The sequence below is a fragment of the Plectropomus leopardus genome, chromosome 21 (genome assembly GCF_026936395.1).
Source record: "Plectropomus leopardus strain MGB_pleo_1.0 chromosome 21, ASM2693639v1, whole genome shotgun sequence".
In the NCBI taxonomy this organism is placed as follows: Eukaryota; Metazoa; Chordata; class Actinopteri; order Perciformes; family Serranidae; genus Plectropomus; species Plectropomus leopardus.
Window position 1 is genome coordinate 21567373 of NC_142196.1, and position 24703 is coordinate 21592075.

At 38.7% G+C, this 24703-nt stretch overlaps 1 protein-coding gene across 5 annotated transcripts in view; it reads right to left on the bottom strand.

Moving 5' to 3' along the window:
* LOC121960971 (cadherin-7) overlaps positions 1 to 24703 on the bottom strand; it is a 185082-nt gene that overhangs the window by 49722 nt on the left and 110657 nt on the right. For all 5 annotated transcript variants that reach the window (XM_088072008.1, XM_088072009.1, XM_088072010.1 and 2 more), the window contains one exon: positions 11450 to 11569. In XM_088072008.1, coding sequence (XP_087928134.1) covers positions 11450 to 11569 — 120 coding nt within the window. The remainder of the gene's footprint in view (positions 1 to 11449; positions 11570 to 24703) is intronic.

Below are 24703 nucleotides of genomic sequence, written 5' to 3' on the forward strand. Positions count from 1 at the left end.
CTTTCATCACTCCGCTGTCGCATCTTACAAAGTGTAAGCCCGTAGCCAATTAAAGAGCACCACCACTGCTCTGGTGCTCACTGCAGCTTCACCTGTGAACCCTGTTTACTTGAGTTGCATCAGAAAAGGTTACTTCGAGCCTCCAAGGCAGCGAGGCTCCCATAATTCTAGCTAGATACAAACAGAACAAAACATTTTTTTTTCCTGCTCTGTACTCCATACAACATCACCACAGGGACAAAGCATGCATGTCTAGACTTGAAAGAGGCATCTTTATCTTTAAACATTCGGAAAAAGCAAAGCTGAGGAGGAAGCCAGATAATGGCTGGATTATAATAACAGCTGCAACGGATGGCTCCTAAAAGGTGAAATAAACTAGAAAAAGCTTGTGTAGCCGGCAGTGAGACAAATGAATGGTCGCACTAAACCATAGATAGGCTTCACACACACAATTGATATACTATTTAATATCAGCTTGGTGTGTTCGAGCCGGAGAGATATTGGCTGTGGTTAATGATGCCATGAATCCTGATTCTAGTGCAAAAAAAAAAAAAAAACAGAGACATGTTTCTCCTCCCGCCTGGCCACAAGCACACATACTTCTCACTGAGCGACACTGCTAATCCACACGCCGATGTTACGAGACTGTTGTTTGTCTGCTGGGTGCCAGCCCCCCTCGCTCTCTATCTCTGTTACCCCGTGCGGCGCTGGTGTCATTCCTGGGGAGCGGCGATGATTAAAATCCTTCTGTCGCTATCACGGCACGGCCTCGCATTGCGCCGTGACTCCTTGCCTCCGGTGCAAGCCAGACGCATTGTAGCCGTGCATTTATCTAGCTGTCTACACACCACTGGCGGCAGACGGGTGGGCCATGCTCCCTGCTAAAGCCCAGATACTTGACATTTGTCTTGGGAAGAGGAAATAAAAGTACAGACTTTGGGAGGAAGCCTCTGGCTCTGCGTGCAGCTATGAGAGGTACTGATGAAGGTGACGAACACTTAAACATGAAGGGTGCAGTATGTGATTTGCCGAGCCCCCGGGCGGTCCGCTTATAAAGAATAGGTCCCATAACACAAAAACAGGCCATACAAACAGGGAATAAAACCTCCTGCCCTGTTAGTTTATTACAGAGTGACATTCAAGCATCATTCTCTAATCACGGGTCACTATACCTGCTCAGTGTGAAGAGGGCCACAACACAGAGGACCCAAACATGTTATAGAGCACAGGATCTATTCATTTGTGATGTTAAGGCTGAGAGGAAGTGCGCTCATCTGTGCACATATCCAGGTGGTGTGTTGCTGTTTGTGATTAGAATTGAAAAATTGCATCTCCCTCTCTATATTACAGGAGGCAGCCAGATTTATATCTAGCCTTCAGCTGTAATGTTCTCAATTTAGTGCAGTCGCCACCACAAGTACAAAGCCACAACAACACAACCTTTTAAAAAAAGGGGGGGTTAAGGCAAGTACGCAAGGGTTTAAAGGTCCAGTGTGTAGGATTAAGGAGGATATACTGACAGATATGGAATATTTTTCTTTAGAGTACCATCACCTGAACATAAGAATATTTGTGTTTATTTGTGTTACCTCAGAAAGTGCCGTTTATGTCTACATAGTGAGCAGTTCCTTGTATAAAGAGAAAACATAAATAAATTGCCATGTTGCACTGCTGTGTTTCCAGATCAGACAAACCAACACTGGCTCCAGATAGGAAAGACCAAAATTAACTTTTTGACTTATCAGATGAAAAAATCCACCTGCCAAACATATTTTCAACTGGCGGCAAGTCATAGTTTGGATTAATTTATGAGAAAAAATGTCAAAACTTTTCCATGACTTTTCAAGGACGCAGATTTTTTTTCTTCACCCTGCTTGCCAGGTGTTTTTTAAATATATCCAATTTTAACTGTTCAAACACCATTACAGCTGGCTGGCAGATGATCTAAATCAGTAAATTAGAATTTTTATTCTGCAACCATGAATTTAATTAGGTGCTTGTGATAGTTCCCCCGAATTACTTTTTAGAGTTATCAGAAAAAAAATGGGCGCACATAAGCAGGGGTTAAGCTAGAAGCTCTTCTTTGATGCTGAACAGTTAAGGAAAAACACGGATTGTAACATAAAACTGCTTTATTTTGTGCTTTTACTGGTTTTAGTCACCAGGTCTGTTGGTGTTGGTGAAGAAGAGACCTCCGTGAATATTTTGGCTCTTGTTAAAAACCTCCTGAACAATGAACATTGAAGGAATTTTTACCAGGAGAAGTTTCAGGTGGTTGCAATCAGCAACCCTCACCTCTAGATGCCACTAAATCCCACTTAATCTTACACACTGCTCCTTTAAAAAGGTCACCCTAATATCTTAATCACAGGTTGATTGGAGCAAACCCATCCCCCCCGACCTCTGCGTCAAAATCTAACATGTAATGATCACACAGGGATCGGACCTGGCCTTTTCCTTTGTTTGAACGTTTGCAGTTTAATTAGATTCTCAGGCTGAAAAGAGACAAAGCTCGGTCTGTCCGGGCGCCTCTCACCTGAGTGCCTGTCATATTCAGATGTCATACTCGTGTTGCTCTGAGAGGCAAGCCGTGTCACATCTTAAATACCCCCTTCAGAGTGTAATTAATCCTCTCATTCAAGCACCTGGCGTTTTCTACTAACTAAATTCTGCTCTTGTTATTCCAGACATTGAGGCTTCTGAGCATGCATGCATGCTTAGCAGTGTTAATGTGCGCGGATAATTGTCTCTAAAGGACTTGCCGTATCGCCAAGGTGTATGGAGCTGCAGGCAGCTGTTCAAACCTCCTTGAGCCTGCCATCAATTAGAACGCAGTCCTTAACACATTTCAGCTTCACCTTCAAACTAAACCACGAGCTATCAATCAATATATATTACAAAATACTGTCTTAACTGAGCACCTTTAGGCGCTTCAACTTATGTATTTTGCCGACATTATGTGTTGCTTCGAAGTTATTGGAGCTATTCAGGATTAAGTACTTTTCCCAAGGGCACCTTGTAGATTCAATTTGGGATTAAGAACCAGAGTAAAGAGACTTGTTAGACGAAAAAGAGCCAGGATGCTACCCACCTAACACTGGGGTCACACACATCCTCCTCCCCCCTCTGACCATTAGCCCTCTGCCACTTAATCGCTTGCGCAGTATTGCAGTGTGGAGCTTAGAGTGTATTTCAGCCCAGGCACTCTGTCAAAGTCACCCTCTGCTATGGCCCAGGCGTGTGCTGCAAATGGGACTAATTAGTAACTTGCAAAGGCAGAAGCACAACGCTCATCCCACAACACTCAATCCTGGTCCGCTGTCTAAAAAGCTGGTGTCTCACCCCCCGAGTGCAGCCTGAAAGATACATGGTATTGACAATATGTTAAAAACTAACAGTTAACACAAACAATGGGTCCCTTTCACAGCCAGTACGGGAGGCAGCAACAGTATTTAACACCTGTACAACTCAAAGCCACTTGAAGCCAGCCTGCAATTTTTCAAAGAAAAATAAACCCCCAAAAAACTCAAGACTTTTCTGAGAAAAGACTCATTCAGTGCACTTTGTGTTTTTCCATAAAGATAGATAGCTCGATAGATAGAAATGTATTAATTATCCGGTAACTTCCAGTGTACTCACAGTTCAGCAAAAGTTTGTCTAACTTAGATAGACTGACTCTGCAAAAAATGACTTATTCAAAAAATGCTTATTTCTTGTTTGCATTGTTTGACATGCATTCATTAACTGCTACTTATCATTTGCAGTGATTTTGCAATAAGTTGTGTTTTGCTCAGGTTATTTCCCCCAACACAAACACTAATTACACTATTAATTCAGGGTCTGACTGGCCCACAGATGATGTGTGTCTCCTCCAGGCTTCATTATAGCAGGACTATGTAACTTTCGCTTAACAGCAGCCAGTTCGGCAACACGGTAAAAAATAGCAAATGTAAAAATGTAGCACAAGTTTAGAAGAATCATTAAGTCTATAAAATAACTCGGTAATATCAGTTACACAATATCTATTTAAATTTGGCTAACATTTACTAACATTCGTCACCAGTTGTAGTAGTTGTTTAATGCCTATTTCTAAGTGTGTAGCATGAAATGATGCCACACACCACAGCATTTATAGCCTATGCTAATTTGCAATGCCCACTCCTCGATGGGCCTTTAGTATACATAAAACTCAATAACGAGAAAATTAAAAAAGAAAAACTTAACAATAAATGCGTACATTAAGAACACAAAACTCAGAACTCAACAAGAAAATAGAGACAGAGCAGTACAAAACATAAACTCTAATACAATAAAGCCCTACCAGACCTAGCAAAACTTCTGTTTATATTGAAACCAGAAGTTAAAAGAAGTATTAAGAGCTTTTACTTAAGTAAAAATAGCAATTACACAGTCAGGAAATACTCACTAACAAATAGTTCCTCCATTCAAACTCTTACTTAAGTAGGTTGAAAGCACAAATGTATTAGCATCAAATATACTGAAAGTACCAAAAGTAAAAGCAGGGAAATATAGAAGACTTCCACCTGCCCTGCATTCACAGACCCGCAAAAACGTCCCAATTGAGAGAGGGGACACAGAATGACATAAGTAAAAATAGAATATTTGTCTCCAAATGTTGAGATTATCAAAAATGTAAATACTTAACTGTACTTTAGTAAAGCACATAAACTGTACTTACTAGCAGTAGTTAATGTGTTTTGTTGCTTTCCAGCACTGAAATTAAGCTATGATGCGTTTTACTTCTTTTTTAACTGCACAGGCACATTTCTTCTTATTGTATGACATGCTTATAAACCTCTCTAAATTCTTATGTGATGTGATGGAAAATCTGTAAAAGTAAAATTGTATCAACATGCAAACAAATACATGTAAATGACTGTCAGTCTTATGATCTAAGAATGGCATGATAGATGCTTTAAGCACACGGACAGCTCGATGCAAAAACACAACGTAGGCGGACTGACATTTGACGACATCCCTGCATCATGGCTCATTCAACATGCTGGTTGTTTCGCAGTGGAGAGAATGGCATGTAGCAGGAGCCGACAGTGGTTCATGTCACAGTGTACTGTAGGAGAACACAGGCCACTTACAGTGAGCAATCAAAACCCATTAAAGCTTTTGAAATATCAACCTTGGGGTTTAAAGAATCCACTTAGCTTAATGAAAAACACGTCAGCAAGTGAGGCTGCGAAAGTGTGAGCTCTGTTCATTGAGCTGAATGGCTCTAAGAAAAACTTGATATGAGAGTAATGGGGACTTTATGGGCCAGACATGCTGTTTGAACATCACTTAAGTAAATGTCTGCTCTCGCTCTAATTGGTATTGGTGTCATGAAGTCTCACTCCAGGCTCGTCGATGGGTTCAAGTGTTCTCGCAAACTTTGTTAAAGATCACTGAAGAGCCGGAGGCAAGTGGTCAAGTTTCTGTCAGACCCTGTTTTAGAAATTACTGCTTGGACACAACATGATAAATGAGGAACGTTTTTTCTCTACACGCTGATCATTTTAATTTATCTCTAAAAACAAAGAAGTAGCAGTAAGTGAGATAAATTGTTTTTGGACACTGCTTCTCACCTGATACTTTGTCAGGGAAGTGTGTCTATGTTCCTTTAACCTGATGTTCCCTTAACTCTTTGTTCCGTCAACCCCTTGGTTTCTTAGCCCTATGTTCCCCCAAATCTATGTCCTATGTCCCCCTAGCCCAATGCTCCTCTAACCCTGTGTTCCCCCAACCTTATGTCCCCTCAGCCCTATGTTCCCTCAAACCTATATTCCCCCAACCTAAAAGGGCTGATTTAACGTAGGGGCTATTCTGGGATGGAAAAAAAATCACAAGGGAGTGCTAAGGGAACATAAGGCACATTTGGGAGAGGAAAAATACTAAGTGCTGAGGGAACAAAGGGTATTATATGGGATGGAGAAAGAGTTCATTGGGAAACATAGAGTTGAGGGAACAAAGGACCTAGTATTTGATGTAAAAAAAAAAAAAAAGTTGTTGAGGGAACAAAGAGTCTATTTTGGGACAGGGGGAAAACAAATCATAGATGCTAATAAAAAAAATAAAAAAACAAAAAACAGTGTTTAAGGAACACAGGGTTGACCCCTTTATTGGACCTGTAATGTTTTAGAAATGTAAATAAGTAAACCACCAATACACAAATAAAGTTTGCAAAATGTGATTCAGAGTTAAAAGTTGATGACACAACAGGATCTTTTTACAGGAACCCAGCCGAGCATTTTTTTAGTAGCATAAATTTTTATTTCCCCAAGGTAGTTCTTCTTGAAAGGTAACTAAATTAAGATGAAGAAGAAGCTAACCAGGCGAAGACTTCCTAATATTTCTCTCAATTACAGTTGTGACTCGTACTTTTTCAGGAAGCAATATAGGTGGAAAAAAATCTGAAAAGAAATGTATCAGAGGAACTTCCACAAACCAACAGGGACTTCTTCACAGTAACAATGCTGCTGTAAAAGCCTGCAGAATTTCCCCCAAGACACACAAGTTACTCTTCTATAAGCCATGGTTTTTTTACACCGGGTTGTTATTAAGGTTCCTCTTGTCAAACAACATGCCTTTGTGCTTCCCTACATCAGGTCCCACATGGAGTCACACCTGTCTGACAGCCATCCATGCTTTTCACTTCTGACACCAATATTGCATCTCATAACCGTGAGATCCAATCACATTGTGCGCGGACGGAAAGAGAGCCAAGTGTAATCAGTCGTGGTCAGGCAGAGATGGGCGGCAGAAAGCTGAGGCACTGGCAGGGGCCCAAGGGCTGTGTCTGAGTGCACATTTAGGTGTGTGTGTGTGTGTGTGTGTGTGTGTGTGTGTGTGTGTGTGTGTGTGTTGTTTGACAGGTTAATAAACCAGCCACTGTCCTACAGAAAGAGCACCAATGTGGGATTTATCTGTGAGCTTCAAGTTTTACGCTTTAAGCTACAACATTCTTAAACCTAAAGAAACACTTAAAACCACCTTTTCTTTCACACACTGGAAGGAAGTTGAGGGTCAGCGTCTTGCTCAAGGACACGTTAAAATTTGGAGCCAGGAATCAAAGCACTGACCTTATGATTAACCCTTTGAAATTGGAGCAAATTGCTTGATTTCTTTAATAAGCATGTGGAGAAGGCTATGAGCAACTTAACAAGGGATAGCCATAAAATTTGTGAAAAAGTTACCAGAAAATTGTTGTAAAGGGTTAGTGGCTGTGCTGACACTCTACCACCTGAGCTGCAGCCTCCTCATCAGCCCTCAGGAAATGGCATCACAATGGTAATAATTTACTAACTTGTACTGTAAACTGCTAAAGGATTGAGAGAGACAGAATATCAAATCAAGCTTTAGTTTATGTTTTCGCTCTTCACTTTTAAGTGCCAACTGTCAGAAAAAGATGTCCGTACCCAGAGGTATTTAATTTGTGCAAATACACTGATTCTGTGGTGTCTTCTCACTCTAGAAATTTAGTAGAATAAAACAGCCTCAGAGGCAAATTCAGCCGGTCATCTCCTCAGTGTTTTGAAAAAACGTGGTTTTAGCTCTGCCTTTAAAGTGGACATAATCATAATATTATTATAAACAAAATAACATTAACACAAAAAAAACAATATAAGCACATGTACACACTTTTGTTCTTTTCTAATCCTCAAATTCTTTTATAAATTTATCTGTTTTATCTGCTTGCCTTTGTATCACTTTATGTCTGTAGTTGTCTTTCTCTTTCTGTTGCTTTGTTTATTTGTACTGATTTGTACTGCTTAGTCTACGAGCACATCATCTTTAATTTCTTTCACTTGATTGAAAGAAATTGATTAGGTGATTGTTTTTATATTTTAAGTTGTCTGTTCTTTTATTTTTTGTTTTTCTTTTATTCTTTGTACAGTATTTCAATGTGCACCGCCCAGGAAGACACATTCATATGCTCCTAATGGGGATCCTTGATTAAACAATAATCAAACAATAATATGTATTTTTTTTAAAAAAAGTATGTGAAAGAAAGGTCAAACATGCAGTTTCCCTTGGCACATAATATATTCAAGTTTGGCTAAAAAGCTTAAGGAAACCCACTCAATGCTACCTCCTCAACAGCAAACAGCAGAAAAAAAATAAAAATAAATAACTTGCAGGTTTCAAATAAAAGCTTGTCCTGTCAGGGCACATCGACCACTCAAACTCATTTGTGCAAATACAGCGGATATACAGGATCAAGGAAATGGGATGCTTTGGTGATTTAGTGAAATGAAGACATGCTTCCAGCAACACATCAATGAAGATGAATGAATACAAGTAGGTAATTAAATCCAAAAGTCTTGGAAATGGTCATAAAATTTGGTTTCATTCATTGCAAAGACAAAGAAGAAAGAGTATATATATATATACTGTATATATACATTTTTCTAAAATATTTAGTAAAGTGGGTGTTTTATGATGAAAACATTACGTGTATGGACTAATATGGTCTGGTTTAAGCTACATTTGGACCAAACCTGCCAAATTACCAGGTATTTTGTTGCTTAAATTATCAAAAAAGGGAGCAGATTTACCAACATTAATGGATGTCAGGTGCTTGATCACCAGCTTAATTAATTGCAGAAAGGAAGCAAGAAAAAAACACTGAAGCACAAATAATTCACAAGTCCCAAACCAGCTCATCTTAAGGAAGGTGATCACAGCTTTTTAACACATTAATTAGTCCACAGAAGTTTCAGCTTCTAAGCAGCCATGAGGAATCACTTAAAATCAAAGATTTACAGTCTCAGAGAAGTCCCAGAGGAACCTGCCGGAGCTTAAAGAGTATCCATGAGAAACTTTTTCATTTAGAGTGTGTAAAACATGTAAATGTTCGCCCCCAAAACATGGAAACACGGAAATGTTCCCTAATGAAAGCTTCAGCGGGAGGCTTCATTAGTCGAAGGTCTCCGGAAAGTGAAAAACAACATAGAAATTCTGTGATGCTGCGGAGACTTCACAGCTAAGTGTGCTAAAATTTTGATGCTCAAAACATCTTTTCCTCCTCAGACACCACATCCATTATGCCGACACAGTATGAAGTCATTTCCTTTCTTGTGATATACATTCATTTTTCGTGAATGCTCCGTTTTCTTCCGGTGGTTAGGCTTATTGAATGTTTACAGCAAACCTCACAGGTCACCGCGGAGTTGTTGTTCTCGAGCATCCCTCATATTTCTGTGTCTGCCTGAGTGTGAAAAATAACCGACATAAATCCCCGCATTGCAGTGGCTTTCACCAGTTCATGAATTAGAACCACATTCATAAAAACCCTGGCGTGAGTTGCTCTCGAAGCAGAAGATGAAGCCTGATATTATGGGATGGCCCATATTTTTCTGTTTTCTTGCAAGAGTGCTTTGCATGAAGTAGCCGAGCCTCGGCAGGGCAGTGGCTAATGAGCCAGCTATGAAGATGTAGCGAGGACTGCCGCTGCACTTCTCAGGATGAAACGCCCCACAAGTCAACAAACTACCTCACATCTTATCTAGTGGTTTATTTCAGCCTTTTTTTTCTCAGGCTATTTTTTAAAACTGTTTTCTGATTGCTGTTATCTTTATTGCACCAGATGACGAAACTCGATAGAATCTGGCTCTCAGCTGCATTTTTGAATTTCAGTGCTCTAATTTGATGTCAACAAAATAAAAGTGTCACATTTGTTTCCATTGCCAGTATTAAGTCAGATGTATTTTTCAGCTCAATGGAGGTATGCAGCTCATGTGCTCAAGTACTTTAGTTAAACTAAAGGAACTCAACATATAAATGAACGTCCTTTGCATTCAGGCCATTGCCAAAAGAGTTCACATAATACTGATTAAGCCTGTCGCTGCCAGAGGAAGCTTTCTGTGTTTCTGAGTTTATTGGAATTTAGGTATCTGACGTCTGTGCTGACTCAACATTTAACATTGAATTTTAAAGAAATACTTCTCCCAAATGATAATTTATGTATCAATTACTCATCCTGTGTCACGGTTATTTTGTGAACAAGTTTTTGTTTTGTCTAACCTTCCTTTCTGCCTGTTTGCACTATTGTATATTTTATATTGTACATTGGTGCTTTTTGTTTGTTTGTTTTTTTGGTGTATTGTGTTATGTGTTTGTATGTGCCTTTGCTGTGTTTGAGCGAAGCCAAACACAAATTTTCACTGAAGTGGACAATTTAGTCTGTTAAATCAAATCGAATCTAAACAATTTCTCTGTCTTTGCCCCTACTCGCTAGTTTGAAGTACGAGGGGCTCCGTGAGGAAAAAATAATGTCATAAACTTCTTTGCACTAATCAGAATTTTGCAATATTTGGATGGAAATGTTAGTTGGATGATGAAGATGACAGTTGGCGGATCAGCTAAGCTTTTGAGTAGTAAACTCTTTTTAGATAATACCCAAGGATGCTATTTTTCTAAAATTTAACTTTTATTCTGGTTTATTTAGTCATTAGAAGTAATACTTTACCCACCCAAATTATTATTTGTATGTCACCCTTGTTTTGTAAAATGGTGAAAAAAGAATCCAAAAACAGAGAAAATTCTTGATGAATTGAATTCATGGGGGGCTGCAATAAACCACAGCACAAACTATATCAAAACACCTATTTACAATTTAAAATAACTCCTGTAGCATAATCCAAGTCTTAATTAACCAGTCGTATGCTCAGGACTTCCCATACACATGCATTTTCAGTAAAACCTTACTATTTAAAGCACTGTTTATGCGGATGCGCTTTTAATAACTAAGGTTTTAGTGGAAATGCATGTTTTTGGGAAGTACTGAGAATACGACTGGATAATTAAGATTTGGGTCATCATGCATGAGTTGTGTGAGAGTTTGCAAATGTACGTTTTTACATAGTTTTGCTGTTGTTAAAAGCAAACCCTCTATATGACTTCAATTCATTGATAATTTTCTCAGCTTTTGGAGAGGAAAACAAGTTTTCTTCCCAAATTCAAAATATATTGGGGTGAGCAATTGATATAAAAATGATCATTCCTTTAATGACTAAATAAGCAAAAATCTAAATTAAATTTTAGAAAAATAACATCTTTGGTTATTATCTATAAAGAGTTTATGACTTGAAAGCTCTGCTAATCTGCCAACTGTCATCTTCATCATCCAGCTAACATTTCATCCAAATATTTCTAAACTCTGATTGGTGCAAAGAAGTATGACATCACTTTTTCAACACTTCGCCCTGCCAACGTCAAATTACTCAGTAGAAGCACAGACAGAAACACAAATACCGAAATCTCTGATAAAAAAATAACCAAAATGTTCTAACTTTGGCCGATAATTGTTTTTCCACAGCATCTTATCTCTCAAAGTAAAAAGCTGAGGAATCAATTTTCCACGGCCGTTAAATGACTCACTGTGGCCACATCTGTGCATTTAATCACCAGCATTTTGCCTGACACGTGTTGCACCTACCTGTCTTGGGCTCCACTGAGAAGTACGGCTGTCCGTGAATGATGCTGTAAACCACTCTGGCACTGTTCCCATATGTTGGGTCATCTGCATCTGTGGCTGCCACTTGCACTACCATGGTTCCTGTGGGCAGACAACCCTTCATTAGTTTCCAAGACAGCATCCAGAAGCCAAGTCAAACAGAGCTAAATGTGGAAACAGTCTTCATATCAACAGAGCGTGTGACCGATTCCACTTGAAAGAGGGAAAAAAAAGTGAGAAAACAATGAAAATGTGACTTCTGAGGCGGTAAATAATCTCATTAGTTATTAGTCATTACACTGTCTTTCTTTTGTTTGGGGCTGCTGTTTACTTTAGTTTTGTTTTGAGTTTCATTTTTAAACAAAATGCGGGAGTTTAAAGCGGTTCTTCACATCAGCAGCACAGAGAGATCTGACATGTGCTGTGTACTGGCTCTCGGCCTCAAACGCTGCTAAACAAATAACACTTTTGGTTGTTGCCATCATTTGCAGGGATGCTGCAGCAGGATTAAAGTGTAACTCGGAGCCTTTGGAGATCATTTCGCAGCCATTGTTTCCATTTCCCTCCTGCAGATCAGTCAGCAGCATCTTGTGCGGTAACTTCAATCTGTTGATTCTAATTCAGCAGCCAAATGGCTTCTGCAACCAATCTGTGCTCGGTTAAAACAGGCACATTACCCCCTACAAAATTATTATGTATCTCATATCATACAGATCCCAAAGCTGCTAACCTTTTTTAGAAGAGTCAGAGAGTTTGAACTTGTCCTCCAGGAGGACACTCTACCTTTGTGCTGCACTAATTAAGGCTCAATAAAACTCTGTAGATTAAAGAATTTTGTGACACAAAGGTTTAGAAAAAGGCACAGTTGGGAAAACACGTTTTCCCTCCTTTATTCCCTTTTTCCTTTTCTCTTACAATTTTATTTTTCAGTTAAAATCTTTGTTAACATGCACAGATGGTGACTCATCAAGTTACTGATTTTAGGGTCCGCAAACTGCTTCTGCTGAAGATGTTGATCTGCAGAGAGGAAAATGTAGCTATGATAAAAGAAATCAAATCTGAAGGGACAGCCAGGATGGCAGTTTTGTTGCACAAACATCTTAAGTGTTTGTTTGCTAAGAGTGCTCTGTCAAATTCTGGTGCTCATAAGCTCTGCAGGCAGATCTTCTGGTTTAATGATGAATTCCATTTGGATGGACCTGCAATGAATTTTACCACAACAGAGCAAGTTATTTACCAAAAAGAACAACATACTGAGCGTGGAGTCCATAAAGTACAACATATAAAAGAGAAGCCCTGAAATTACCACAAATTCCTTTATTCATCCATAAAAACACACATCTTAACTAAGCCCTAATTGTGGACAGAGGTAGCCAGAGTTCCCTTAATTTCACTGTTTATTTTCTCTATCCCAGTCTGGACTCTGCCCTCCCCCCAAACGATTTCACTCTACCACAATCGTGTCAGGCCAATCAGAGATCGGCTGTGTGGAAGAAAACGCCGGCAGTCAATCAGGGACTGCATTATAGTGGATGACGTAGCATGCAGGCAGCTCCTCTCAAAACAGTAATGGTGTCTCGCACAGCAACAACACTAACTAACATTAGCAGAGTAAACACAACACTAAGTGAAGTTAATTCAGTAACACAGTTGATAACAGCAATTAAGCAACTTGAAAGGATTCTGGGATGAAAAGATTTTTTCACAGTTTTTCTGACTGGATTTGGCAAAAGCATGATTTACTGACTGGCTCTGTTGGTGACGAAGACGATGTTCCCCACTATAAATCCAATGTTTGCTATTGTTTGGCCACTGATTGCACTGATGGAGGAGTAGATACGAGAGGCTGCAAAGCTGGAGATCACAGCCATGCAGATCATCATGGTCCAGACAGACAACAAGAACGCTGCCAGCAGGGATTCAGCAGTCCAGAGGCAGCTGGTTGCTGAATGAGAAATGGTGAAATAACATCGCAAAAACCTCATGGGGATTGCTGTCAACAAAGAACATGTCACATACAAAGGGTAAATATAAATAAATTCTATTTTTTAAGGCTGTTACTGTCTAACTGACGACATATTTGTGTAGTAAAGAAGCAGACACTAATGCTAGTTAGTACTGGCAGAAAAAGTCTGTCTGTCAAAGCGTGTAACAGCCCACTGAAATCATTTGTGGTGGCAGAAAGTCGAGACTGACAAAGGGCATTATTATAAAAAGGCAAATAACAAACACCTTAAGAAGACCTTAATTTAAAAAAACTTAATGTGACAAGGTTTTTATCAATAAAAAGTCTATGCAGAAAGAATTTCCTGTCAACCTCAAACACGATTGAGACTGAGTGAAAATTCAAGTCAAACAATGTTTTAAATAAAAAAAAGTGCCTTGCAAAGAAAAAGTCAAAGCCGTTTCTAGCCTGGGGCCAGGGGCCTTTTGGTGGATCGGCTTAGCACAAAAATGAAATGGCCGTTCAGAAGGTAGCTACAGAACTGTGTCCTTCATCTAGCAAGCTAATTCTTGTCTTATTTATTAATAAATAAGATTAAGATTATTAATTCTTGTCTGGTCTGATAAACAGAGAGAACTTTACAGTAAGTAAGATTAAATAAATCACTATGGGAAACACTGCATCACTGTATGAAGTGCATGCATATGCCCGTGATTGTCTGGTGGGAGGAGCTTAGGAAAAGGAGGGGACAGCTGCAGATGGAAAGTGTATTTTCATATTTTACAGGGTTTTTCTGCCTTTTATGATTTCTGTCTACCCCAGCTTTAATTTGAAAAACTCTCAGTTACTAAATTAAACAGATTTCAGTGATTAAATCTGGCTGTCCAGAAACTAATTTAATACAAGCTCAACTAACAAGCACAAATTCATGTGTGAACAAGCATAATATAATGCACATCAGTTTGCCACAGTGCTAACAGTTAACAACAGTTAGGTTTGATTGATGGGGAAAGAATTTGACCACAGTGCTCTTCTAAATGTGTTATTTTCTCTCAGACTGCAATTCGGTAAGGAAATGACTGTCGTATCCTCTTAGTCACAGAAAAGATACTGACATTATGCGGTGGAGTGCTGCAGATAAAGTTAGAAAACCTGTGATATAAAGCCTGATTTTGCTTTAGTGCCCTGTAGTGCCCCTGAATCCCCAAACTTCCTCCCAGCTTACAAGAAGGAAATTTGTTTTCAAACTCAACTGTGAACTCTGCTGACAACTGACAACTGTTGTTTCTGCGTGCAGTACAGTATTGTCCTCTCCCACTCTTCCTCCGAGGCAGAGAAGAAGACATGAGACATGACTCCTTATGAATTTCTTTATAAACACACCGACTGAACGCGCTGACGTGACTCGAGCTGACAGCCGTGGCTCAGAAGGTAAAGCCGGAGAAGCGTTTGAAGATTTCACAGAGAAAACATAATCAGCGACAATCATCGCCAATCAATTTCAATAGGTCGGCCATGATGCTGTAAATGAGCCTTGTTGGCTCCAATCGAGCTCATTTTATGGTTGCAGATTTTTAATGTCAAATAACTGATATCCATCTAATGATAGGGAGGAAAGGCCATTGGATTGTTAGATTATCACAATCAAGCATTATGGTTGAGGCTATTGTTTACTGTTAGACTGTGCGTCAGTGCTGGTCTTAAAGCTGGCGCCTACTGCTCACTTTGCAGCGGTGAAATAATAAACAGTACTTGAAAAAACCTTGGAAATAAACTAGAATTACAGCCTCGCGATGTATGTCTCCACGAACCATTCAAGTTGCAGAAAAGGTTCCATGTCTGTGAAAACATGGATGCTTCAGATACATCTGCTGTGACCCCTTTGTGCAGAACAAAACAACATAGGAATACATTTGTACCAGCTGCTACTGCCTAATGAAGAAAGCTAGATGATGCACTTTGCACTTTAAGCTTTGGAGTGAGTGTGTGTGAGGCATTTTGTCATGACATTCATAGAGGTTCTTATACTTTTTGTTTTTTTATGTATTCTGAAATGTTTCCCCTGATCTGTTTCTGAGATATGGTGCTCATTAATTGCTAGAAAAGTGTTTTTACAAAACATTATGATGTAGTGAAGCTGACCTTTGAGCTTTTGGATATGTTCACATATGTATGTTTTGTCATAATTAGCATATAAATTCTTGTATTATGGCCTAAAACATGTTTTGTGGGGTCACAGTGACCTTTGAACAAATTCTAATCAGTTCATTCTTGAATTCAGGTGAACGTTTGTGCCAAATTTAAGAAGACTCCCTCAAAACCTTTTTGTTTCATTCACAAGAGTGAAACAGACATTATGTCTCACAACAGTGGTACAGTGATAAAAACACAACACACACCTGCACTGAAAATGCAGAGTGCTTGGAAAAAAAAAAACTCTGAGCGCATGGCTTTTTCTAGAGGCTGACACATGCAGCCACAGATGCCCGCTCCTCATAGGGAAAAACTGAAAAAAGAAGCTGGCACTGAGAAAAAAATGCTAGATTGGCAAAGGCCCTAAGTGGTATTTGTGTCAAATTTAGCAAAAATCTTCAATCGATATTGTTTTCACAACAATGACACAAATACAAATTTGAGTTCACACTGACCTTGACTTTTACCCACAAAAATCAAATCAGATAATTTTCGGGTCCAAATGGATGTTTGTGCCAAATTTAAAGGAATTCCATCAAGATGTTCTTCAGATATTTTGCCATGAGAATGAGAATGAGACAGATGCAAGGCTACAGTGACCTCTGACTGTCAAAATCTAATCAGTTCATCGTTGAGTCCAAATGGACATTTGTGCCAAATTTGAAGAAATTCCCTTAAGGCGTTCATGAGATATCACATTCAAGCAACTGGGACAGATGCAAGGACAACCTGAAAACACGATGCCTCCGGCCACAGCTATCGCCAGCAAGGAGGCATAAAAACATGTCTTTTCCACCTGCTCAAATGAACAGCAGCTTGGATATTTCACTTTAACAGCACATATCTATGGCTTATACTGTAGCGTGTGACAGAAAGTGCCGCCTCACAAGTTGGCAATATTTTACTTTGAAGAAAACATCCTAATAAAAATTTCAATTTCTAACATGAGATGTATTTTACAGGCTTTTTACAGAATGAAAGTGATCATGGAAATTGAAGATTAGAGTCCTCCATTGTGGCCATAAAGCAGAATTAACAGGCTCTGGCCCTGGATGTGAACAATATAATGGAAGAAAAAAAGCTTGGAGAAGCTGGAGAAGTTATCACCAGGCCGGTTGTAGAAGGACACCTAGATTATATCATCACCTCTTAGTCATGACAGGTTATATTACAGGTAGTTTAGAACACCAAGGTCAAAGGATGACTGTATGAAAGAGAGCTCGGGCGGCATCTAAATCTCTATTACAGGTTGATAGTTAAAATCACTTCACAGAGTGCTCTGCAGACGAGGCTGTAAATTAACATTCAATATGGACTCGGATGGAGCTTTTAGAGTTTATTCCCTACAGGTTGTCCGACAAACATCCTGTTCTAACAGTATTGTCAGAATGAAAGGTAATCTTAGCCAGGGTGAGCTGGATGTCAACAAAACACCCTGAAATTTGAATAGATTCTTTCTGCTCCATGAGGCTGTCATCTGCTACTCAATTTGCCCTGTCTGTGTCCCTTCAATATTTGTCCATCTTCATTGACGTGATGGATCTGATCTTCACTTTTTTTTATATATTCCCCTGCAGCTGTGCACAAAACAGGTTTCCTAATCAATTCCACATCTTGGGTGAGCAACTGTCATCTGCCAGTAATGAAAATAAATGCGGCATGCTTAAATCCGAATGGGTAGACAGGTATTCTTCAGCCACTCGCATATACAGGCTGCATCCGACTGTCAAGGGCAATATGCATTTTTTGAGTGCATACTCAAACAAAAAGGCATCTACTGCATGTAGAAATAGAAGCATGTGACCAAAGGAGAGCACATATAACCTTTAGAAAATTTGCTTGATTTCTTAAAAGAAAAAAAGAAAAAAACATGGGAAGAAGAAAATTAGCAATTTCAGAAGAAATTACCCTAACATTTGCAAAAAAAAAAACAAGATACCTGACAATTACCAAATTAAACAAAAAAGAAAAAAGAAAAGAGGGACAGAAGGAAAGTAAAAAATAACAAACAAGGAAATGACCTAAAAAAAGTGATGAAGATTATAAGAATTCTGTAACATACATTTAAATATGTAGTTATTGTAATTGTAACTATAGTATTCTGGACATTTTCTCCATGGCTTTTTATAAATAAATTACTAGATCTCCTAATTATGTTTTCCCTGTTAGAAAATGAGTTTAGACAAGGACTGAATACGTGAATACATTATGTCTGGTTGCAGTTTAAAATGCGGTAGGTTAAAATCGAGGTAAAAAGTCGACTTTTCATGGTGTCAGACAAAGCTTAAGTAGGAGGAGAATTTCATCAATACATAAAGAAACACTTCATCCTTCAGGTTATCAGAAAAAAATCAAAATCAACACATTTGGTACTGCATAGTTTTCGCTGGACACAAAGAAGTGAGTGAAAAGCATATTTGCCTGTGAGATGTTGTGGAGTGGAGGTATATAACACTTGAGTAAAGTACAAGCACTTCAGATTTGCACAACACTACCTTTGACTTAGATCTCAGTAAAAAAAAAAAAAAAAAGTAATTAAGTTATTCCAGACAATGTAACTAAAAAACTGAACATATGTGCTTCATAGAGATACATGTCATGGTATCACTGTTGTATTTGACTGCATTACATTGCACAAGTGCATTTAATAAAATGGCCACTGAGTGTATATTTGTAGCTAACAATACAAAAAGGAATTAACATGACCCCAAATGATGAACAAAAATAATGTGAATTAACTTTCCCCAACCCGGAACGCCTTTTTCATTCCTGGAATTAAATGACTGTCCCATCCTTGATCTCATGAATTTGAAAGGAACAATGACAGCTGGATATAGGACTGGTGAGTAGTAAATTCAAGAGCTGCGGCCTTGGGTTGACATTACATTCCCTATGCTTGTAATGAGCCCTCAAACTGCTCCTTCGGCCCGTCGCTGTGCAGCGAGAGAGAGCCGAGCCTCGACACTGTCACACCTCCGACTGTCCTCAAGCTCTCCTGTCTTTTATTTGACATCCCCTGCGTGATTAAGACAAAAGCCTTCAGAGATCCTCGGGCCATAAGGTCTCCATGTGTATGGACGAGCCCTGCCTCTAATTACTTTAATTAATTAAATTCATGATTTCCTCTAAATTGAACCCATTCATCAGCGGTGTGGAGCTGTGACCATTAATGATTTAAAGACATCTATAAAGGAATTATTGAGGACAAGAGGTGCATGGCCCCTACCCGCTCTTTCCCGCAGTGACGGTTGCTCTGAGCAGATATTTACAAAAGAGAGGCGATGCATTATTCTCCTGTTGTTCTCTCAACTTATGATGAAGACCTTCACAGGAACTGGCAGAGTAAATAAACTGGCGGGGGTGACCCTGCGTCTCGGCGCTCGTGGTGTGAACGCATTCCTCCTCTGTGGTTGATGTACCGAGTTGCTGTCTTATCTCGGGTTGGACATGGGACTCCAAGCCCTTGTACTCTAATCCTCTGGTTCCTTAAGCCTGAGCTCTGTACCCCCCGTTGACAGTCAGCTGTGTAATCCTTCAGAGATCTCCGTGCCTGTGCAGTAAGCAAAGCACTGCTTCTCTTGGAACGACTCCCACTGCCACTGTACGCTTGCTGAAATTCTCAGTGCGACTTTGAAGGTTGATAAAAAACACATAAACACCTTTGTTTCCACAAATTTACATCTGTATGGTGCCATGCATGTTTGGGGTACTGAGGAGAGCTTTTCGATTGTTTATTAGGAGAGGAAGTGCAGTGTGTGTTCAACTACCAGGCTCGCAAAAACCCTGTGACTTAACCCTTTGAAACATGAGAAAATTGGCTTGATTTCTTTCAAAAACAAGCTGGGAAGGCAATGAGCAACAAAAGAAGAAATGACCCTAAAATTAGCAAGATATTAGTAAAAAGTACAAGAAAATTACCTGAAAACAATAACAAAAAAATAAAAACAAGACTTATGAATGACTTATAAATGCTTTAAAAAGTATAAAAATTCTTTAACACAATTTCAAATATGTAATTATGATAATTATAAATATATATATTTTTTTGCAATTTGTTGAACATTTCTTAGCAAATTGTTAACTGCCTCTTTTCACATGTTTTTGAAAGAAATTACACCAATTTGCTTAAGATTCAACGTTTTGAATATTGTTAAATATGTCTGAAAGTGGCACAAGGAAAGTGATGTCTCTTTTTTTGGCCCGAAACTTTACTCTATTGCTAAGTCTAACCCCAACCCTAACTGATTTTATAGGGTTGTTTCCAGCTGCAACAGGCAAATATTTTCAGGGGTAAAGAAAGCATAAAAACTTAGTGTACACTACTTGTCAAGCACCAGACAGCAGACAGACATTGCATATTTTTACTACTACCTCTTGTTCTCAAGCAGTAGGAGTAGACCAAAAACAGAGCAAAAAGAGAGTTAATATTTGACTAACGTGCCAATAAAACTCAAACGGAAACATTGATCTTTATCTCATGGATGTATAAATACGCAACTGCTTGCTAACAAGTTTGACATAACAACTTTAAATGTGGTAATATATCAGTGTTGTTTTCACAGATTATTCCTGCGCCTCTAAGACACCCTAAAAATCTGTTACTGCAGCTTTGAAGAGCAAGTTCTCGACCTCATTTAAAAGTAAAGAAAAAAGGCGCTCAAATCCAAACATGATCACTTACAGTCCCACTTACAGCTCTTATAACATTTTGCTCATCCAAACCAAATATTTTCCATCACACACTCTGAATCTCTCTTTTTAAGTTACAGTGAGCATTATGTATGTATATACTGTTTTATAAGTTCTGGATGAAACCACAGACTGTTTGGCAACATCACAGATTTTTGGCTTAGTCACAGAATCACTTGCAAAAGATCTGCCATTGCAGTTTGACCCTACAAACAAGCATCGCAATATGTTCATAGTGTAACTCAGAAAAGTAGAACCAATTGTACATTCCAAACACAAAAAAATATGAGAGGGAACTTCTACTCTTGATGCACTCATAAATCAAAACCATTTTTTAAAATACTTTAGTATGCTTTTTTTTTCCTGTCCATTCAAATGGATAGAGAATCTGAATGCCAGTAACAGCTAATGGTAAAATCTATGATAAATTGTCATAATAGGCCCCTTTTTCAACAAGAAACAATTTATTTTATTTATTTTTAATGAATGGTTAACTCATATCAACAAATAAAGTAATACTTTAAAATTCATTGCATATAATTTTGTATTGTATTTGACATCATGACACAAAATGTCCTCAATTTTTTGAAGTAGTGAAAACCTCCTGAGATAAATATGCTGTGTTCATGATCGATAAGATTCATCATAAAGTGATTGTATCACGAGAAAATCAAATCAAAACAATATTTTCCTGTCTTAGCAGTATTTTTCTATTTATTTTCCACTGAGACTCAAAACCACCATCCATTCAGATGGACAGATTTTTTTAGTTAGTAAACAATATAGATTTTTAACATGATATTTTGACACGTACAAGTAATATAATAACTCATATTCAGTTTTAACACCAATGATGTACTTTAACAATATGATTAATAGATTAAAATGTGCCTTACACTCTTTCCTCATGGTTGGCCATGCTTGTTAAAAAAAGGACATGGCTCTATTTTAATGAGTCCTAAAACCCGGAAATAAGTTTGCATTTCAGCACCTCTAAGTCAATGTTTTGGTTTTTTTTAATAGGATTTTGGTAAGAATCCTGAAATAAGGTCTGTGGTTAACACAAGCTTAAGCGACTTTTCTGTTAGTTCTACAGCATAAAAAACGTCAGTAAATACCCTACTCGTGAATTCTGAAGCTTTTATGTTTCTTAAAAAAAAGCTTGCTAACAAGTGGCTAATGAGACCACAGAACACCATTGTGTCAAACACGGCAGCCTTGTTGTGTTGGCATAGTTAGATCATGCGACCGTTTTTTTTTTTATAAGCCTAATGTGAGCTTTTTACTACTGGCAATTGCATTTAGGCCTCAAAAATCCTGAAGGTAGTGTTCATTTGTGCAGATTATCTTGCTGAACAAAACCTGTAAGTATCATAAATGTTTGGTCGCCACAGCTTATTTTCTGCAATAATCGAAAATAAAAGCAAAATAAAATCGAAAAATCCCATAGGTGACCCATAAATGACTGCCGCGTTGGCCTATAGAAAAACTTAATCCCCGGGGCACTCTATAAATCTGTCAGATGACAGCAATCATACATCTAGACATCCTAAAAAATCCACTGGGATGCACGGAGGATCTGAAAGGGTTGAATAACCGTTCATCATTCAGCATTTTCAGTCACTTGCTGAATGATGCCTCTTGTGCCTTATCTTGCATATTTGAACAGAGTTATGTTGATTGTGTAGACTGACTAATCTACATCTACTTCTAATCTTTCCAGCATTGAGAGAGGACTGATTGCAAGCTCGCATTATGATAGTGGATTATTATTCAGGCTGCAGACTGAAGTGCCTGATAAATTATTTTTTGTTTATGTGCAGGTTCAGTATCAAATATCAAGAATTATTTCCCCTCCTCTCAGAGAATGCATTGTGTCATTACGTTTGACTATATTTTAATAAATGTCTACTATTAAAATCCAAAGGAACGCCTTAAAAGAAAATATATATAATTTATTAGTAATCACTGGGTTTAAAATTCCCCTTTTTAAATAAAATGGACTGCAACATAACCACATATCACCCTTTCTCTGACAGCTGTTCATTCCTGCCTCCATCCCATCACTCATAGCTCACTTGTGATTAGACCACAGCTCCCAGCATGCCTGGGAGCGCCTCAGGTACCCCAGAGAGGAGCTGGAGAAAGTTAAGGATGTCTGCGCTGTTCTGTTTAATGGATGGACGGAAAAGTATTTGTCCGGATCAGACATCTTTCAGCAGAGAGGAACCTGTAAGTACCGGCTAGTGTGAACTCCGAGCCCAATTTGTGGAAAACATGCCCGTGGCCTCGGAGCCTGATTCAGACCTTAAGTTTGCTTGAGTCAGTTTTTTAAACATGCGTCACTCATCAACACTGCTAAGCCTAGAGGTCCGCGCTGGCATATGTGAGGTGATAAATATGTAAATTAAGGCACATCAGACTTCATTACAAAACACAGACTTAAAAACACCATGGAATAGCATTTCTGCAGCACTTTAAGCTCAGCACCATCTATTTCTTGTGGGCAAAAATGTAGCATTTAAGCAGCATAGATGACAAAAAATGATTCAAACAACACAAATTACCTACAGCAGTGTTAGTAAACTAATATTTTAAATGCTTTGTCATGTTCCATACATAGAGCACTCACCATGGCTTATCAATATGGAGGTCACTCTCTCAGATTCTCATACACCTGCTGTTGAAGAGCCTCAGGATGTTGTTGTGGCTCATTTGCATTTACTAGCATTTTGAGCTTGAGCGTGACCCGTTCTAAACCTTGGAGGAAATCTTGACCATGCAGCAAGAGGCAGCAAGTTAAAGACACAGTCTGATATGAAGGCTTCCTCCAGGACTGCATTTAAAACAGAAAGATAAAAGAAAATATCTGCAGAAATAAATGCTAATGTGATCAACGGAATATGAACTGCTGTGTCCTTACAAAAACTACTGCTGTAAAATCTTTGGCACCCAGTGTTTCTTAGTAGATTTGTTGGTTGGTGCAACACTTTTCACCAGTTAATGTCCAGACAACAACTGAAAGGTGGATTGCCATGAAATTTTGTACAGACATTTACGATCCCAAGAGGGTGAATCACAATGATCTGATCCTCTGATTTGTCATTTAGCGACACTTAAGGTCAGATTCTCAGTTTGTGCAATATTGTTTTTTCATGACCTAAAACCAAGCAGCAACTTCCAGGGCCGAAGAATGAAAGTAGCACAAGTGTCAAAAACTGCAGTTCCTCTGATGGCCACATGAGGCTGGCTCCAAAAGTGAGTCACTCCCCATTAACCCCCATGTTAAAACACTCAACTTCACAGCAGATATAAACATGTTTACAGCCTGGTATAAAAAGTGGTTTTAGTCTCTAAAGCTAATTTCAACAGCTGGGGTGGATTTTTATATATCTCTCCAGTTTTTTGTTTTTTTTTAAATGATTATTTTTTGGGCTTTTTTGCCTTTAATGGACAGGACAGCTCAAGCATGAAAGGGGGAGGAGGAGGGGAGCATGCAGCAAAGGGCTGAGGCTGGATTCGAAGCTGCAGCTGTTGCAGCGAGGACACAACCTCTGTACATGGGGCTCCTCCAGTTTAAATGTCGTCAAGGGCCATAGTTATGCATATTTAATGCTAGGGCCACCCCTCACTCTTGCCCAGCTCCACCATCTTGCCCAAATATGGTCACTTATGGCTCCAAAAATCCAAGATGGCCAAAATGCAAACCTCGAGGCGTAAACACGGGAGCACACAAACCAGTGAGTGACGTTATGGTCCATTATTTTTATGCAAAATATCTGTAAAATTATGACGTTCCCATAGTCATGCACAATGTAGCACCTTTCATAGGAATGAACAGAGCCCCGCCTCAAACACTGCATCCAGTTCTCTTTATACATCCATGGTTTAGGAGAAAACTGCTGTGGAAAACTAGTTATTATCAAGCATTACCACAAAAACCTTTTCAAGGTAAGCACCATACAATCGTTTAACATACTAACTTGTGATGTTATAATTTTACAGTTTATAATTTAAAGGGATTATCTACACGATAGGGTTTTAAGTACAATTCTTCATAATACTTTTTATTTTGCTCATGTTCTCTTTTGTAGTTACTCTACCCAGACTACCTGCACCACTGAACAGCTGTTCAGATCCAGCTTTTCTGTCTTGCCTTTTGTGTTTCTGTAATATAGTTGTTTTCTCTGTCTCTGACACATTAACAGGCACACTGTCAGTGTGATAGTGTTGCTTGTCTGTCTTCACTGTCATGTACAAATATAAATAAATTGTATTAAATCCATAGTAGTATAACCATTTTCTTTGTTGTGTATTCCATAGTTTACCTTAGTTTTACTCACTATAAACTGTAAACTATAATTATCTGGCCCGGTTCACAAAATTACTTAAAAGGTACCCAATTTTAT